Raw genomic sequence first — 18240 nt, 5'->3', positions numbered from 1 at the left:
ACAAAGATCTATAGCAGGTAAATGTGGTACCACCACAAAACAGCTCAAATTTGTTACATTCTGCTTGAGAGGCCACGGTGAATGGAGATATGAAGCTGACGGGGCTTAGGGAGCTAAAGCAAGTCTGGGTTCTTCTGGGGAGGATCCTTGCCTCTTCAGGTTGCTTTCCTTGGCCTGTGGCCACCTTCTTCCAGCTCCCCTTTCCAGAGCCACCCGGCCTTCCTACTGCCATCAAATCTCCCCTTACAGGGACCGTTGTGATCACATTGAGGCCCCCTCTGGCTAATCCAGGACAACCCTTCATCTTAAGACCCTTAACTTAATCACATCTGCGAGGTCTCTTTTGCCAGGTGAGGCCCCGTTCACAGGCTCTGAGCACCAGGACCCATATCTCTCTGGGATCCACTGCTCAGCTCCCTCAGCACCGTCCACGTTTTGTAGTTTGCGGTTTTGTGTGAAACAAAGGTTCTGTGGCTGAGACAGACCTGAAAATCACCGGACAACGGATTCCTTTTTCTGTACTACCTTAATCCAGTTTGTTTAGGCATACAAATTATGCTATACCGAATACGTTGCATTACACATAAATATGCATTAAATTTATTGGGATGTGCCCATGTCCTCTAAGAGTACACATAAAATCACATCAGATCACATATCTGATCTGTCCACATTTGATGGGATTTTCCCGTAAACAGATCTGGATTAAGTGTCTTCTCCCCTCCCCTACCCCATGGCTCTGCTACGTTTTCGATTTCTTCCTTTATGATTGGTCTATTTGGACTTTTTATTTCTTCTTGAGTCAGTTTTAATAGTTTGTCTTGTTCTAGCATATAATGATCCTATCGAGATTTCAAAAGTTTATGAACAATTGCACATATATTTCTTTTATAATTTTTACTTCTATTTCTGTGCATAAACCTGCGTTCTTAACCTTAATGCTCTGTGTTTTGTTTTTATCTCTCTTGCAGTCACACTTGCCAGCAGACTCTTTTTAAAAATCTCAGTGGCTTTATACATTAAAAATAGCTCTCTTTGTTTTATTGATCCATTCTACTCTTTCTTCTAAGGTAATTTATACTCTTAGGGCACCTGGCTGGCTCAGCCGGTAGAGCACGCGACTCGGTCTCAGGGTTGTGAGTTCAAGCCCCACCTTGGGTGTCGAGATTATTTAAACAAATAAACCTTAAAAAAGAAAATGTACAATTTGGTAAGTTTTTACATATGTATACACCCATGAAACCATGACTGGAATTAATACAAAGAAGGAATCTATCCCTTCTACATTTACCTTTCTTTTTTAATTAAAAAAAATCATTTTAAGCTTTATTTATTTATTTTGTGAGAGAGAGAGAGAGAGAGAGAGAGAGAGAGAGAGCATGAGCAGGGGAGGGGCAGAGAAAGAGGGAGGCAGAGAATCCCAAGCAGGCTCTGTGCTGTCGATGAGGAGCCTAATGCGGGGCTCGAACCGGCAAACCGTGAGATCATGACCTGAGCCAAAACGAAGAGTCAGATGCTTAACCGACTGAGCCACCCAGGGGCCCCTACATTTATCTTTCAATTACCTGGCTTGTCAGGGTGTCCTGCCTTGTCCCAAGATCCTCTGCAGACGGCTCTTCAGGCCTCACCTCAGGTAGATGTCCTTGTGGTCGGGTGGGCTGAGGAGAGCCTTCACTGTACTAAACATATATTTAGTATGCCTCCTCATCATGAGAATCCTTGCTCTGTAGCAGGGAAATGTAACAAAATTTACATGTATTATGATCACCCATGTGCTGGGTCTTATTTGATTAATAATGCTTATTCTGATTCATACATTGATCCACTATTTCCTTTTGTAATTCTTTCCTGGGCTGATTAGGTTTTCTTGTGTACTCCCCCCCCACCCCCAATTTTCCCTTTTACGCTAACAGCTATCATTAACTTCATTAAAAACCTTAAGGGGCACCTGGCTGGCTCAGTTGGAAAAGCATGCAACGCCTTGATCTTGGGGTTGTGAGTTCAAGCCCCACATTTGGTGTAGCGATTACTTAAATAAATTTTTAAAAACTTAAAAAAAAAAACTACCTGAAAATCTAAGTTTTATCAATAAAGAATTGTCAGGGCACCTGGGTGGCTCAGTTGGTTAAGTATCAATGCTTGGTTTGGGCTTAGGTCATGATTTCATGGGTTCCTGGGTTCAAACCCCATGCTGGGCTTTGTGCTGACAGCTTGGAGCTTGCTTGGGATTCTCTCTCTCTCTCTCTCTCTCTCTCTCTCTCTCTGCCCCCCCACCTCAAAAATCAATAAATAAACATTAAAAAAAATACCCAATTCTCCAATGTCCCCCTCTCTGAATCAAACAAATCTTTGGCCCATTTTATTTTCTGTTTGTTGAAAGAGTCAAGAATTTCATTTCCAGATAATGAATTTTTTCCTTAAACACGTCTTTTCTGTTTCAAAATCCTTTTGAAACAATTGCATTTACTCCACCACCTTCTTCAAACAGTCACTTAGACTGGATTCACCTGCTTTTCTCATTTTTCACCTCTCTTTTCCTATCTCAAGTTTGTCATTTGACTGGAATTAAAAGTTTGGGTTGGACGGGCACCTGGGAGGCGTGAGGACTCCGTGGAAGGAGGCCGTGGAGGGAAGGGTGGAGAAACGAAGGATGTGGGTTTCCTCCCCTTTGTCTCACGGGAAGAAAAACCCTTTACCGCTACTCTGTACCCTTCTCTTTCCTCTGACATCTAAGCATCTAGGAGCAACGGGCCACTGCCACGTGTACTCCCTCACTTGCCGCCAACCGGCTGGCATCTGGCTTGCTATCTAACCCCTCCACTCCATGCGCCCTCAGTAAAGGTCATGGATGAATACAGTGCCTTCAGCTTTGTGCAGGTGACATGGCAGGATCGAGGGACGGGATGACCCTCAGGACTAGGGGCGCTGACATGCACCTGGATAAGTGTTCTGCCCGCAATAGATAGCTCATAAATACGCGTCCCCCGAGTGCGCGATGCCAATTGGCACATGACATAGGGGCCGAGGAAGCTTCTTAGAGGAGGCACCTCTGCTGATTCTGCGAGCATAAGTAATCGTGGAGGTGGGATGGAAAAGCACTGCAGGCAAAGGGAACAACGTGGGGAAGGGCTAAGAGGCGGGAGGCTGTAGATAGTGCTGGAAGCCCTAAGGGGGGGGGGGGTACATGTGGTTCTGTGCAGTGTGGGTGGGCCAAGGGGGCAGGCGTGGCTGCACCACCCCCAGCCCTTGCTCTGTTCCTGCAGCCCGAGCCCCTGCTGGCTTCCTCCCTGTAGCCTTTCCCTCAACTTCCATACACCGTACCTGTTTCCCACTACTTCTCTGGGGCATTCTTGTTCAGACGCCCTGCAAACCTTCTTTCCCCTCCTCTAGGGTGGGGCTCCCCACATCTGGGGATTTTCATCTCCCCCAGGTCTGCTCACCCTCCCCTCCCAGTCTCACCCCCCCCCCCCTTTAAGTTGCACTCTGGGCACCTTCTTCAGTGACCTAGAGCACCAGGTGTCCAGAACCTACTCCTCACCTTTCCCTCCACATTCCTCCTCCCTGAGGTCATGCCCACCCATCCCAGCCCCCAGCCGCCAGATAAGGTACCATCTGAGCCTCTTCCTTCCCTCCCCAGGACTCCTGTGTCACCCCATCAACCCCACCTTGGCTTAGACCCTCATATCAGTGTTTTCCAAACTGGGTTCCCAAGCACTCCCTCTGTGACTCTGTATAAAAGTGTTCATGAGGCCCAAGAGGCTCGCGGGCTCAACAGTCCCTCCCTATTCCCCCTCCTGTCTAACTTAAGTCCTTCTCCGTACCCTGTAGGGAATTGGTCCAAGAGGCTCCAAATTGGAGAGTTGAGCCCTGAGAACGGGCCACAGCTGCCAGAGCTGGACTATCGGCCGCCTTCCTCCACCCTGGACACCTGGAGATCCTCTGCCTGTTCCTGAGTCATGTGACCTCCAGGACATGGCAGACTACCTGTTCCCTGTTCATCCCTGGCCTCTGCCTCATGGGGTCCCCACCTGTTCACCCTGGGATCTTTCCTGAGAGCTGGCTCTGGGCTGGCTGTGATCTTCCCCCAGCCCTGAAACAGCCCTAAATGCTATTTCCATTTCACAGATGAGGAGAGTGAGGGGTTTGGATGCCACGTCATGCTGGGGGGGAGGGGAAGCAGAGCTGCAGTGGGCCCCATGGTGACCTTGCTTGGGCTCTTCCAGCGACAGGTAGCAGGACATAGACCCAGACTTGTGGGTCTGGTTGAGGTTTCCAGCTATTTTAAGCAGGGGGACAGAGGACAGGAAGTCCGGAAGCCTTGGGATGCAGTCTGGCACCGGGTCTCAGGATAGTGGGACAGGGACCTCGCCCATGTGAGGGTCTGGGGACTTCTCCCTGTGACCGCTCTGCTACCTACAGTCAGGCATCCACAATGGCCCGATGGTGGAACAATTTTATTACTTCTTCACTGAAAGTGGAGACAACGTAAAATCCATCCTTTTAAGAGCACAATTCAGTGATTTTTAGTGTATTTACAAGGCTGTGCAACCATCGCCACTACCTAATTCCAGAGAACGTCCTCCTCATCCCAGGAGGAAACCCCACACCCATTAGCAGTCACTCCCCATTCCAGGCTCCCCAGCCCCGAGAGCCACAAATCCACTTTTCTTTTAGATTTGGTAGGACGCGGGTGCCCCGGCTGCAGAGCGAGGCCTCCTGCCCTCCGCCCGGCGGGCGGCGGCTGGGACGCTGCGCCTCCCCCCGCCCAGCTGAGGCCCACCTGGGGCGTCACCTCCGAGACAGCGGGGACTAGCCGCCACACGTCGCCGGCCCTCCGGAGGAGCGCCAAGAGAGGACGCGGTGCGTATTTACTGAGCGCCTACCCCGGGCCAGGAGCTTGGAATACGGCCGAGACGGAAAGGGACAGAGGCGCTGGGAGCGGGCGAGCGCACGCAGCGGGCGCTCAAAGGTCGCGGGCCGCGGGGGTTACCACCGCTGGTGTTCGTACTGCGGCGACGCTCGCCACCGCGAAGGGCTGCGGGGCGCCCCGGCGGCGGGGAACCGAGGCTGGAGGGCGCGCGAGGGCAGCGGCGCCGAGGCCCCACCCGCGCCGCTCCCGAGGGAAGAGTGCGCGCGGCCGCGCGACGCCCCGCCTACCCCCCGGGCGCGCGGCCGCCCTGCAGAGCGAAGGGCGGGGCCTGAGGACGCCCCGCCCCCTCCCGCCCCGCGCCGCGCCAGGAGCTGGAGGAGGAGCGGCGGCGGGCCCGCACTGCAGCGCGAGCGCGCGACCGGCCGGCCGTGGACGTAGAGTGCGGCCGGGCCCGAGCGCCGAGCGGGCGTCGCGCAGGCAGACAGGCCGTGGCCGCCGTCGGATCCCGCCCCGCGCCCCGCCATGCAGTCCGCGGGCCCCGCCTGAGCCGCGGCCGCCGGCGCCGGGCGGGCTCGGGGGCTCGGGGCCGGGCCGGGGCCATGCGCGCGCTGCCCTGACGATGCCGCCCGCCGCGCCCGCCCGCCTGGCGCTCGCCCTGGGCCTGGGCCTGTGGCTCGGGGCGCTGGCGGGGGGCCCCGGGCGCGGCTGCGGGCCGTGCGCGCCGCCCTGCCTGTGCGGCCCGGCGCCCGGCGCCGCCTGCCGCGTCAACTGCTCCGGCCGCGGACTGCGGACGCTCGGACCCGCGCTGCGCATCCCCGCCGACGCCACCGCGCTGTGAGTAACCCGCCGCCCTGCGCCGCGGGCCGGGCGGTTGCCATGGCGCCGGGCGGGCGCCGGGACTCGGGGGCGCCCGGGGCGTGGGGCGGCCTCGGCGCGCCTGCACCCTCGGCTCCGGGGAGAGGCCGGGCCGGGCAGGCCGCCGGCCTGGCGGGCCTCGCAGGGCGTGGGCGCGTCCCCGGCCTCTGAAGGGGAAACGCAGTGCGGGCCAGGCCTCTCCCAGGGCGAGGCTCCAAACGCAGTGAGGTCGGCCCGACTAAATAAGGAAAACCCGGGACCGCGGCCGGCCCTCAGCCCCCCTGGCCTGGGCCAGGGCGCAGCAGAAACATCCCGGTTTCTCTGAAAGCAGAAGTATCCCACCTGGTGGGGCTCCGCAATCGCGAGTTAAGGGGGAACCCGCGGCAGCGCGCGGGGGCTGCTTGGGAGGCGTCTGAAGGGAACCCGCAAACTGTTAGACGCTAATTAGAGGCTAATAGAACGCAGCCTGGGGGGAACGCTCTGCACCTGGGACCTCTGCAGCGGGAAACCAGTTGGGAGAGAGCTCTGTCTGGGATGGCGGGCCAGGCTTCCTGGAAGAGGTGTCTGGACAGAGATTCGAAGGATGTGTAAGAATTGGCCTGATGCTGAAGGAGGAGTCTGGAGGCTGCGGGAGGCGGGGAGGAGGGAGCCGTGTGTGCAAGGCTTGGAGGCTGCATTTGGCCATGTGTGGGTGTAGGGTACACCCCACTGTGGCAACTGCAGGGGCATTTTGAGGGAGTGGGGCAGGACGAGAGGTGGGCTGCGCTCTTAATGGACCTTATGCCCCTCGTGTCTAGGGCTCCGATGTTATCCTGGGGACAGTGGGTAGGTGGAGTTGCCAGGACTGGTTTAAAATGCTGAAGAGCTATTGTCAGGTTTCCGCTTGGACTCAGATGGTGTGATTTGCCCAAGAACAAGTAGCGGCCAGCACATGGCAGGGCCCCGTTTGCCTGAGATGCTCCGGACCCGGAGTTGGAATGGGGAGGGTGCAGGGGACCAGGATTTGCAGACCGTTGTCCCCTGGCTAGGGGACAGGCTCGGGGCCTGCTGATCTGCATTCCTGTGGCCCTGTGTGGATTTCTTGGGCACTTTCAGGCACCTGAGCTGGGAGTCCCGTCTGTCTTTGGCCACATGCTGGAATCCTCTGGGGAGCATTTAGTGTCCTCAGACCATCCCACCCTGGGGATGGGTCCTGGAATTTGGTTCTGTAACATTCCCTGGGCGCCTCCAGTGTGTGGGCCCCTTTAATTAGGGGACCCGTGGCCAGTGTTGAGATGAGTTTGGATGTTGGCGGGTAGGTGGGTGAAGTAGGGATGGGTACTTCTCCTGGGTGGTCTGGATGTCCTTGGGGCTTTGTCGGGTGGAATTGGGGGTTCTCCAGGGTCAGGTGGGAGCTTGTCGCTCAGCCACCTGATCACTTAAGCCTAAGTTGCCATCCCAGCTGTCTCTGAGGTGGGAAATGGGCGTGTCGCCTGCACCAGCCCCTGTATAATCGCTTCCGATGCACCCCACCTGCTTCTGGATGCTGTGAGTGAAGTTACCCATCTCTGGTTGGCTGGGAGCTGCCGAGGTCAGGCCTGGCTCCTTCTTGTTCTTCTCTGGTTCCCCTGCTTCCCCAGCACCTGGTGCTGAGCTGGCCTCCAGGAGCTGTGCAGGAAATCAACTGTAGAGGTGGGTCACTGGGGGGCCTGCAGCGGGGCGCAGGCTCTGGAGCCTCTTGAGCACAGTGATGGAGCCCAGGACTGTTGCTTCGTATGTGTCCCCTTAGGCTCTGGTCTTGGGAACTGGCGGGCTGGCCCAGCCTGACAGGACAGGATTCCCAGGTTGCTGGACCCGCTGAGCTTGCGATGGGACCCTGAGAAGTAGGTAGATGGGGATCAGGGGATACCCCACACTGTCCTTTACACTCCGAAGCTGCCTCTGGGAGATTTCTGGAGGCTGGGGGCCAGGAACTGAGGGAGATCGGGCTCCTCACTGGTTCCCCAGACTACCATCTGGGCTCTGTCGGCTGCCCCAGCAGTCTGTCAACCCTGCAAACCCTGTGCTCAGGGAGAGGGAGATAGGGGAGTCTTCTCCTCTCCAAGGGAGAGGGACCAAGCTCAGAGAGGGCAGGGAGCCTGCTGGGTAAGGGTGTGCGTGGCCAGGGGCCCCAGCAGCCCTGCTTTCTGGGTGCCGCCAGCGGTTCAGGCCTGGTACCTGTGTCATCAGTCCCGTGGCCACCCCTCCATGAGACTCCTCGTATAGCTTGAGGTGCCCCAGGGCCAGACGGGTATAAGGACCAAGGCTGGCCCACAGGGGACTCGGGGCCTCAGCGCCTCATCATGCAGGATGGCCTGGGCTTCTGAAACCAAGCCTTTCCTGGGTGAGATGGTGCTGCTGGTTAGGTGGCCTGAGAGAGGTGACGTCACTAGCAAAGAGTTGCTGTTTTTAAAGCTTCATCGTGTACCATTGGAACATGCACAGAAGTAGGCAAAGTTTTGTGCTGAACCTCATGGACCCGTTGCCCTCTGCGCTGCCCTCCACACTCCCACCTCCATTTTTGAACCAAATTCCAGCTCTCTCGTTCTTTGATGTATAAGCATTTTGGAGTGGATGGCCACACCGTGGTCTCCCCTAAGACAGTGGGTGATTCCCTGATCTCAGTATGTGTCTAGTGTGTTTAGGTTTTGGATTGTCTCTGTTTTTTGAGTAGTTTGAATTAGGATCCAGATACGGTCCACACAGTGCAATTACTGTGCTCTGTCTTCTGACGAGGTATCACACACATCTCTTTCCTTCCTTATTTTCCCACATCTCTTTCCTTCCTTATGCTGCTTGTTGAAAGCGGCCCCGACTGGGGTCTGGGCTTGAACTGCACCTCTGCCATCACCATGGCGACATCTGGTTTGTCCCGCTGCCCTCCGTTTCCTGTAGTTTGACAGTCCAGAGCTGTGTTGTGTGGCAAGCCACATTTCAAGTACCCTGGAGGCGCTTGTGGCCAGTGGCTACTGCATGGGACAGGACAGCATGAAGGTAGAATGTTGGTCACAGGAGAGAGGTCTGGATGTGACGGTGCTCCTCCAGCTGTGGTCTGTCGATCAGTGTCACGTGTGGCTGGCTGTTGTCGGCCACCCCCTTCTCGGGATGTGTGCTGTTGGTTTCCGTCGGTGGTCTGTAGGACTAGGTTTGGAGCAGGAACTCGGTGGGGACTTGGTTCGTGGAGGGAAATATCAGGACCTTAGGGTCTTTTGTCACCTGGGGGTACTTAGGGCCTCGCCCCTAAATGACAGGAGGGAGCGAGGGAGACCGGGGAGGCTGGGCCCCCAGCATCTGCATGGCACACGGGCGTGAGGGGAGGTGGCACCTGTGGCCGTTGGGCCCGGTGTGTGCGTAATGTGTCCGGCTGTACGTGCCACGCGTGTTGCTGCCTTGAGGACTGGCCTGGCCACAGAGGGTCCCCTCCCTGAGTCCTCGTCATCAGACGGAGAGCCTGGCTGCTGTGTGCTGCGCCCCGTGCCTAGAGTCTGTGAGGCTCGGTTATTACGGTCAAGCCCGTGTTAAACCGAAGACACAGATGCGGGGAGTGGGCTGCTTTGGAGGCGCTGCCTGGACGGACCCCCGGGGTAGGTGACGCTGCAAGGTCTGAGGGAGTGCGTGCCAGACGGGGACAGCCTGGAGGGGTCTCTGAGGCTCGAGGTGACGGAGGTGTGGGAGAAGCAGGCGGAGAGGGTGGCACTGAAGGGTCCCTGATGGAAGTGGCAGGGAACACTGGCTGCTGCGTGGAGATGGGTCTCGGGAGGATTGGCACCTCCCGCGTGCCCAGCTGCTCTCCCCTCATGTTCCCCGAGCTGCACGGTGTGGCCGGCCTGCGCTTGGAAATCAGAGAGAAACGCACGTGTAGCGGTGGTTTCCCAGTGGGACACGGAAGGCTGAGTTGCCAGAGCTGTAGACAGGAGGGCACCTGCCAGCCTCAGGGTGTGGTTGGCCCCCAACTGGGCGGGAGGGCGAGTGGGGAGGCCTTGGCTGCGTGTGCACACTTGGGTACGAGAAGGGACCGACACCGGAACGCCCACAGCGCCAGCAGCCAACCCTCGGGAGCCCAGCGGCGCCCGGGAGCCGTGAGGGCGGCCGCCTCTGGGGATGGGCCCACCTGCAGGGGCGAGCATGTGCAGGCCGTTTCTGTGATGGGCGCCTGCGGCCAGAGCGTAAACGAAGGGCGTCTTACACACGGTCGATGCCGATGAGATACACGGCCCAAGTGAAAATGGGTGAAGGATCTGAACGGGCATTGTCTCCAGGAAAGACGCGGGTGACCAGTGAGCACGTGAAAAGATGCTCAGCATCCAGCTTTCAAGGAAACCCAGATCAAACCGCAGTGAGAGGTCTATCACCAAAGACGGGTCAGAGCACGTGTTGGTGAGGACGTGCAGAAGCTGGAACCCTCACGCACCACGGGCGGGCGTAAAACGGGGCGGCACATCGGAGAGCCATCTGCCAGCTCCTGCAAAGATTAAATGTGGAGTCACGGTAGGAGCCAGCATTTCTGCTCCCGGGTGTCTGTTCAGGAGAACTGAAACCCGTGTCTACCCATAAACTACCCACGGTAGCAGAGACGTGGAAACAGCCCCGGTGTCTAGTGGCAGACGAGCAGATCCACGGAATGTGGTCCGTCCACACGGTGGAGTACCACTCAGCCATCAAAAGGAACAAAGCGCTGGCACCTGCAACAGCCTGGATGCGCCTTGAAAACATGTTCGGTGAAGGAAGCCAGACTAGAGGCCCCGTGTTGAATGATTTCACCGGTAGGAAATGTCCAGAACAGGCAAATCCACGGAGCCAGAAAGCAGATTAGTGTTTTCTCCAGCTGGGGTGGGGGATGGGGTTTGGAGATGACGGCCAAGGAGCGTGGGGTTTCCGTGTGGGGTGATGAGAATGTTGTGGAATCACACAGTGGTGATGGTTGCACAACCCTGAGAAGATGCTAAAAACCACTGAATTGTATACTTCACGACGGTGAACCTCAGAGCATGTGAATTACATCCGAATTAAAAAACAAATCTCTGAAGAAAAGAGCTGGGGGGGTGCGCACCCCCACTCCCCACCACTGTCTCGTCCTCTCCCTCTGTGTTGCCATGTTCTGGGCTCCTTGCTAAGCCTTTTCTGTCCTTGATCTCTCAGTGCCTTGCCATAGTGCTGTGGGGTTGGAACCACACTTGATGCGTTTCACAGGCTGGGAAACTGAGGCTTCCCGAGGTGGAGTCACTTCCTCAGGTCACATGGCTGGTGAGTTGTGGCAGAGAAGTGATTTTGTCAGCACGTTCTGGAGCAGAGCCCTGGAGCTGCGCACGGGGGCCCGGTTCGACGAGGTGGCAGTGGGGACATCTTTGAGCGGGATTGAGAGGGACTGTGTGGGATCTGGGCTCAGCTGCCTGCTCGGCCCTGCCCTGTGCAGCCCTCGGCCCCAGCTCCCTCCTTGGGCTTCCCTCGGCCATCCACGCTGTGGTTCTTCCCGCTGACTTCCTGCCCGGTTCTAGGAGGGAAGCGTGGGGACCCAGGAGTCAGGACTCTGGCCCTAAGTCAGACCTGGGTCACGTCCCAGCTCCCCCATTTTCTTTTTTTTTTAAATTTTTTTTTAACATTTATTTATTATTGAGACAGAGAGCATGAACGGGGAGGATCAGAGAGAGAGGGAGACACAGAATCCGAAACAGGCTCCAGGCTCTGAGCTGTCAGCACTGAGCCCGATGTGGGGCTTGAACTCACAGACCGCGAGATCATGACCTGAGCTGAAGTCGGACGCTTAACCGACTAAGCCACCCAGGCGCCCCCCGGCTCCCCCATTTTCTGCGTGACCTTGGCTGAGTCACTCAGCCTTCCTGAGCTGTAGTCTCCACACCTGCAAGGCAGGCACCGTGAATAGATGCCCTCCCGGGGTTGTGGGCTCGTCCACAAGGCTCGGTGCTGAGGCCACAGTGATCGTAACTGTTGCCCAAGTGGCCCTCGGTTCTATTCCCCCATGTTCTTGGAGCCCGTTACTTTGTCCTCAAGCACCGGCTGCCGGGAAGTGGGTCCTTGGGACCCGCCCGCTGACAGACAAAAGCCCGAGGAGAGGACCCCCGGAGCACATGTGCTGGTGACTCAGATCTGAGCACATTGCTCAGACCCCACGGCCGATGGGGCAGGCACAAGGGAGCCCCAGCAGGCGGACCCTTGCACACCCTCAGCACCCACCTCAGGGACACCTGGTGTCCAGAAGCCTTCCTGCCGCCCCTGGTCTGACCTCGGGGGTGCCTTCCACGCAGGGTCGCGCAGCGGTGGGGATTCGTGAGGCCTGGTGCGCTCCTCTGGTGTGTGGATCTCAGTTTTATGCGTTTGTGTTTCTGATGCATTCGAGTACAGATTCGTGACACTTGGAAGCTTGGAGGTATAAACAGAACGTGTGAATTCTCGTGGTCACCTTGTTCTGTGACCTGGGATGATGTGGCGCCGTTGAGATCCAGGGCCACGAGAGCCGCTTGGCACCCTCCTGCTGCTTGCCTGTGGTCACGCACATGGCACAGCCTTGTGATCTCCCTTGGGCTAGCAGTGTAGGTGCTCGGTGTTGGTGAGACTCGGTTTCCCTTTCCTGCTTCCCTGCAGGCTCATCTTGTGATTCTCCCCCGAGACCAGAGTGTCGTCTCCTGTAGGGGCCTCCTCCTCCTCCTCCTCTCTCTCTCGCTCTGCCTTGGCCTTGAGCAGTGAGTCTCTGGCCACTGTCCTATCACAGCTGGCTGGGTGGCCCTGTGGGACGTGGGTCCTGCCCCCACGGGCTACCCCTGGGACGGGGTGGGGGGTATTTCTCCCACCACTTGTGTTTCCCCCACGGCTCTTGAGACCCTGGCTCTCGAGGGAGACCCTGGCTGGGCTTTGGTGTCAAGTAAGGAAGCCATTTTGGATGGAGATGCACATTTTCCTTTCCGGAACACTCTGCAGTGGCCAGCGCCAGCAGCGGGAACCCAGACGGGCCCAGCCCGCTGAGCACTCTGGAATGAAAACACCCCGTGTGTCCTGCCGCTGTCTGGGGTGGTGGCGGCCGTCTGGCCCCGGGCACACTGGGGCCTGGCCCTCCGAGTTGGGTGCCTGTGTGTCTCCAGCCGGCCAAGGCGGGGCTGTGTCCACGGGGTGGGCCGCGTGCAGCGGGGGCGCCGGCCGAGCGTGCCTGCAGTCTTGCTGCTGAACAAAACGCAGCTGGAAAATGCAGCTCACGTCCTTTTTTCCCGGAACACCTCGTTCTTTGTGGCTTGGCAGCCGTCTCCGCCAAGGGGCCCGGTGGTGCCCAGCCGCCCGTGCCAGGGAGGGGGCTGCATCTGTGGCCAAGGTGGGCAGGGCTCTTTCTCTCCCTGAGGTGCTGTGGGCCCCGGCCTGGACAAGTGTGGTGGCTCTGGCTTTAGCAGCCCCCCTGGGACCTGAAGGCATGGAGCTCGCTCCAGGGTGCTGGGGGCCACCCTGGAAAGGGCTTTGTCCTGAGGCAGGGCCAGAAGCCAGCTTTTCCTGCTGGTTTAAGCAGGGGACGAGGGCCAGTGTTCAGGGCAAGGCTAACAGCGCTGGCAGCCTCCAGGTTCTGGTGCCTTCACACTGCTCTGTAACCCTGCTGTCAGGCTGGTTTGCACGGCCGTCTGTGCCCAGCAGCCGAGTGGGTGATGTCTGTGTCCCTGGAAGGCCAGAGACCACATGCCAGCTCCCCAGCCAGAATGGGGAGGAGCCCGGCTGTTCTTGTCCAGTCTTCCGACTCTGGGAGGTGATGGTGGGCGTGATGGTGAGGAGGGTGGCCTCCCAGAGCCCCAGCACTACCACCTGCGGGAGGGGATGGTGTGTGCTCCTGGCTGGCTGTGACAGGTCTGGATGTGGTACCCAGGTACGGTGCCAGATCTGGAGGGAGGCTGCTTCCCCCACTACCCCCCCACTTTACTGGTCCTTTCCTCCCCTTGCCCAAATTCCCGGCTGCGGGTGGAGGGGCAAGCTGGACCCTCTCCTGGGCAGCCCTGCCTTGTTAATGCCCTGAAGGTGGCTACCTCTGGTGAGTTGAACCTGGAACACCTCTCCTCCAGAGGATGTCTTTCCCTCCTAGTGTGGGGGACACCCCATACCTTCATCTCCTTTCTGCAGGTCAGAGGCCCCCCCACCCCCGCCCCCATGCCCCAGCCCAGCCTGTGGTCCCAGGGCTTCCTAGGCCAGCAGCATCACCACCCCAGATACCCGTGTCCTGTCCTGGTGAGGGTCCACTTGTGGGAGGGCAGAGCCTGGGTGAGGGGGCCCCATAAGATGCTGAGAAACGTGGGCCACTTCCTGGATCTGGAAGGTTCCCTCGGCAGGCCTTTCCTCCTCACCTTGGTGGCTGAGACAGCCCCTTGCTGATGCCCTGGGGCCGGAGGGGCCCTCCCTGTCCCTTCTCCCCGGAGAGCCTGCCCCTGCCCCTGCCCCTCCCCCGCGGGCCCACTCGGCATGTTTGTCTTCAAATCCGCTCCTTCCTAAACTTGAATTCATTAATTTAAACATCATCATTTCCGGTCCTGGAAGCCAGCCTTGCTCGCCATAAATAGATGGAATGAAAACAGAATGAGGTTATTACACTCAAACTGGCTCGGGTGCTGGGCTCCCAGCCGCCTGCCCCCAGTGCTGCTAGTGAGGTGGGGGGGAGGGGGGCGGTAGGGGCCCAGGTCCAGCACTCTGGCCTCTCCCCTTGTGCCTGGGCCTGGCTCCTGAGGGCGGGAGGGGGGCATGCGGGGTTCTTCCTTGCTGGGCTGATGAGACCTGTGGGGCCTCCGGGGAGAGGACAGGCCAGCCCAGGCTGTGTTTCCAGGAGGCCTGTGAGGGATGGAGGGAGGAGCACGGAGCCCTGGGCGTTGGATGGGGAGTGGGGTACCTTCTCCCCCTCCAGCAAGGCCGTCCTGTCCTGCCAGAGGGAGGAGGCAGCTGCTGGCTCACAAGGAGTGGGTTACATAACCTCTGCAGAGGCCCCTCCAGAGCTCATTCCCCCCCCCCCCCCCAAGCCCTGTTTCCAGTGCGGCGGCCAGCTCAGGGGTGGGGGTGACAGGCTGGGGCCTGGCACTCACCCCCGCCGCTGACCACATGCGTCTGGAATGCGCAGATGTTTCCTTGGGGGCTCCGGCTGGCCCCCAGACCCCGCCCAGCATCTGGACTGGGGAGCGGGCACAGGGGCCACTCCTCTCTTTGGCAGAGGAGGAAACTGAGGCTGCTCAGGGCTGCGGGACAGGGTCCCAGCTTATCCCGGGCCTCTGGCTCCTCCACTCTAGAAGGGGACTGCTCTGGGAGACCCCCAGACTCAGGAACTCTCAGGACGTGCTGACTGTGGCCATCCTATCCTCAGGCTTCCACCTTCACACACCCTGACCCACTCCACTTTACCAGTGCAGCCCCTTCTGATCTCTCCCTGCCCTGCCCTGCCCTCCCCGGCCTGGGATGTGAGCAGGGGCGGGTCATAAGTGCTGAGTCTTGTGTGCAGACGGCACAGGGGAGCTGCCGTGGCTCATGGGATGGGGTCCTTCAGCAGCTGTTGCCGGCACTTCCACCTCCGTAGTCGAAGCAGGGATCCCTCCACTAGGCTTCTGCTTTGAGCAGGAAAGATCAGACCCAGACATACAGGGACATGCGGTTGGATGCCTGAACCCCAAGGCCCGAGAGAATGTTTGGTCTGGAAAGCGGAGGGAGTCAGGACCATCCCGGCACAGGGGGACAGACTGGGCTCCCCGGTGACTGCTGGGTCACTTTGGGGGAGGAGAAGGAAGGCCAGCCTCTCGGCCTGATCCCTGGTGCCTGGGGAGGTGAAATGTGTCTTGTGCTGTCACGGATGTGTGCCTGCCCCCTGCTGGTGTGTGTGTCCCCAGGTCACCCACCTCCTCCCTAAGCTGGCCTGACCCCTGCAGCCTGGGCCTTGGGGTCCCTGGAGGTTGTTTGTGTGGGCCTCGGAGGGGCCGGGGAGTGTCTAACTGGCCCAGAGGGTGGGCCCTCTTTGCCCCAGGACCTCTTAAGGGTGCTGTCCGGCCAGGCTACTGGCCCTCCTCCCAGGAGGGGCCGGACACTGCTGTGCTTGGCTGTGCTGGGCCCCTGCGGCAGAGGCTCCCTGGGCATGCTGTGTCTCCCCCTTGCATTGCAGGACCCCGGTGTAGGGGCAGGGTGTCAGACTGTGATGATGTCACCTGGGGGTTACAGAGGAAGTCCTAGCGGCTGGGGGGTTGGAGCAGGGCTGGTGCGAGGCCTCCTTGGTGTTCCCCCAGAGCAGTGATGGCAAGAACAGATGGAAATGTGGACAAGTGGCTGTTTGGGACCTTGGGTCTGTGGGTTCCTTTCAGTTTCCTCCTTCTGGCGTCCCCCCAGGGCTCCCCGTCAGGGTTCCTTCTGCTCTTCCCATCCCTGCCAGTGCATACTGTCATTGTGGCCTGCCCACGCAGATGTTCCCACATCTGGGCAGGCTGGGGGTTGGGGCTCAGGACCTTTGGTGTGGCATCTGGCTCCTGTCCTGGTTCTGCCCTTAGGGTATGGGACCTTGGCCAGCAGGGTCCTGGGGAGCCTGCTGGTGTTTTCTGTGCACTGTGGGCCAGGCTCGGCCCAGGTGAGTGCTGGGGTGGGGGAAGGGGCTCAGCTGGGGCCTGGGAGGCAAGGAGCACGTGGCCAGTGCCCGTGACTGTGTGACCATGACGGTGGGGCCTTCCGCGTGTGGGGGAAGGGAGCCTCAGTGGGGCGCGCTAGGCCAGGCGGAGCTGGATGGAGGACTTAACTGAGCTGAGGATGGCCTGGAGCCACAGGCCAATGAGGCCAGGGACAGTGGTGCCCTGACAGGCCAGGGTGGGTGCTGGCTGAGTGGCCTGGGCCCCGGGCTCGACCTGCCCCTCCCACCCACTGCCCTGGTTTCTCAGGCACCACAGGCGGCTCCCAGCAGCTGCCACTCATGATGGATTTTCCAGAAAACGGGATGTGGAAAAACATTTTAGGGATTTTCCTTCTTTCTTTCCTCTTGTGTTTGAGACCCAAGCTGGGAAGCTCTCCTGGGAACTCTCACCGCGTGCACCACCATCCCTGGGTTGCATCTGGCTGGATCGTCTCTCTCCTGGGACTGCTGGTTCTCATGCCGCCGCAGCCTGATTGTCCCTCAGAGGCCCAGGCCCCCTGCCAGCCTCAGTTCAGACATCCGGGGGTCCGTACGTAGGTTTCACGGAAGTTTCTCATGGCACAGCCATTGCCACCGCAGAACATTGTAGTTGACCAGTGGGTGTGAGGCCGGCTGCATCTCCCTGGCCTCCCAGCCTGCCCAGCCCATCCCGGGAACCACCTGGCAGGGTCAGGCCTCTCCAGTCTTGGAGGTCCTGGGACCTACACGAGCAGGTGTGTGTGTGTGTGTGTGTGTGTGTGTGTGTGTGTGTGTGCGCGCTCACACACACAGAGTTTTCTCCTCCCGCCCGTGGGAAACCGAGAGGCTCGCTGAGGCCAGCGCCTCCTCTGGGGCACCTTGCTGGGACGGGCAGGGCCCTGGCCTTGAGCCCCTTGTCAGTCACAGTACACCTCCTCAGGGTGGAGGAAGCCTTGCTGCCCCAACTTGCTCTTCGGTGGGGCTCCTGGCCCCCCATGCCACCCGCCCTTGTGTCTGCTCCCCTCTGAAGCCCCCATCCCAGGTCCCCTCGGACAGTCTGTCCTTTTCTGCACAGAAGTCTCCACACCCCGTTTCTCGTCTTTCAAGGGCAGAATGAGTATGGGAAATGGGGGGGTGGGGGGACTTGCCTGCTCCCAAGATTGAGACGTTACCAGGGCGGCTGGGTAGCGCGGTCGGGTTAAGCCCCCGCCTCTTGACTTTATTCAGCTCAGGTCATGACCTCATGGTTGGTGGGATCGAGCCCCGCATCGGGCTCTGTGCCGACAGCGCAGAGCCTGCTTGGGATTCTCTGTCCCCTTCTTTCTCTGTCTCTCTCTCTCTCGATGAATAAATAAACTTAAAAAAGACCGAGTTGTTACTGTGCACCCCTTTCCGGCCCTTCCTTTAGATCTCCGTTTGTCCAGTTGCAGAGAGAGGGACTGCATTTTGCGCCTGGATTTTTCTTGCCCCTGAGGGGGCTGCCCCCGCCCGGCGGCTCCAGGCTCTCTGACTGTAAAGCCTGGTTTGCCCCACAGGTGACAGGAGGGGCTCTGCGGCTCCCCTGGCTCCTGGGGGGGGGGGGCGGGGGCGGCAGTGCTGCCCTGTGAGAGGGCTCCAGCTGGTCCTGCCCTTTCCTAGGCCCTTGTTGGTTGCCATGAGACGCTGTGTGGCCAGCGGGTCTCCACGGTGCAGCAGCTGTCAGGGGCCGTGGTGGGGGTCATTTCCTCAGCCTGGTTCCAGACGTGGTTCCTGGCATTGCAAGCCAGGCAGGGGTACTGCTCCAGGCATCCCAGCCTGCAAGGTCCCGGGACTCTCCCCTTTCTCTGTGTTTTTGGGGGCCTGTTTGTATGGAGGCCTGGTCTCAGCTGCCACTCAGTGCCTCGGCTCCTGGGAGGACCTTGATTTCACACCA

At 59.1% G+C, this 18240-nt stretch overlaps 1 protein-coding gene across 1 annotated transcript in view; it reads left to right on the top strand.

Annotated features, from left to right (window-relative positions):
- Positions 1-5254: 5254 nt before the first annotated feature.
- PKD1 (polycystin 1, transient receptor potential channel interacting) overlaps positions 5255-18240 on the top strand; it is a 44263-nt gene continuing 31277 nt past the window's right edge. The window contains 1 exon segment of the mRNA XM_053893711.1: positions 5255-5704. Within this exon segment, the coding sequence (XP_053749686.1) occupies positions 5490-5704 (215 nt within the window). The 5' untranslated portion in view covers positions 5255-5489.

This window comes from Panthera pardus, unplaced genomic scaffold (genome assembly GCF_024362965.1).
Source record: "Panthera pardus isolate Hobbes unplaced genomic scaffold, ASM2436296v1 HiC_scaffold_4, whole genome shotgun sequence".
Taxonomy (NCBI): Eukaryota; Metazoa; Chordata; class Mammalia; order Carnivora; family Felidae; genus Panthera; species Panthera pardus.
The sequence above is the reverse complement of the archived record's forward strand: the minus strand, read 5'-3'. Positions and strand labels throughout refer to the sequence as shown.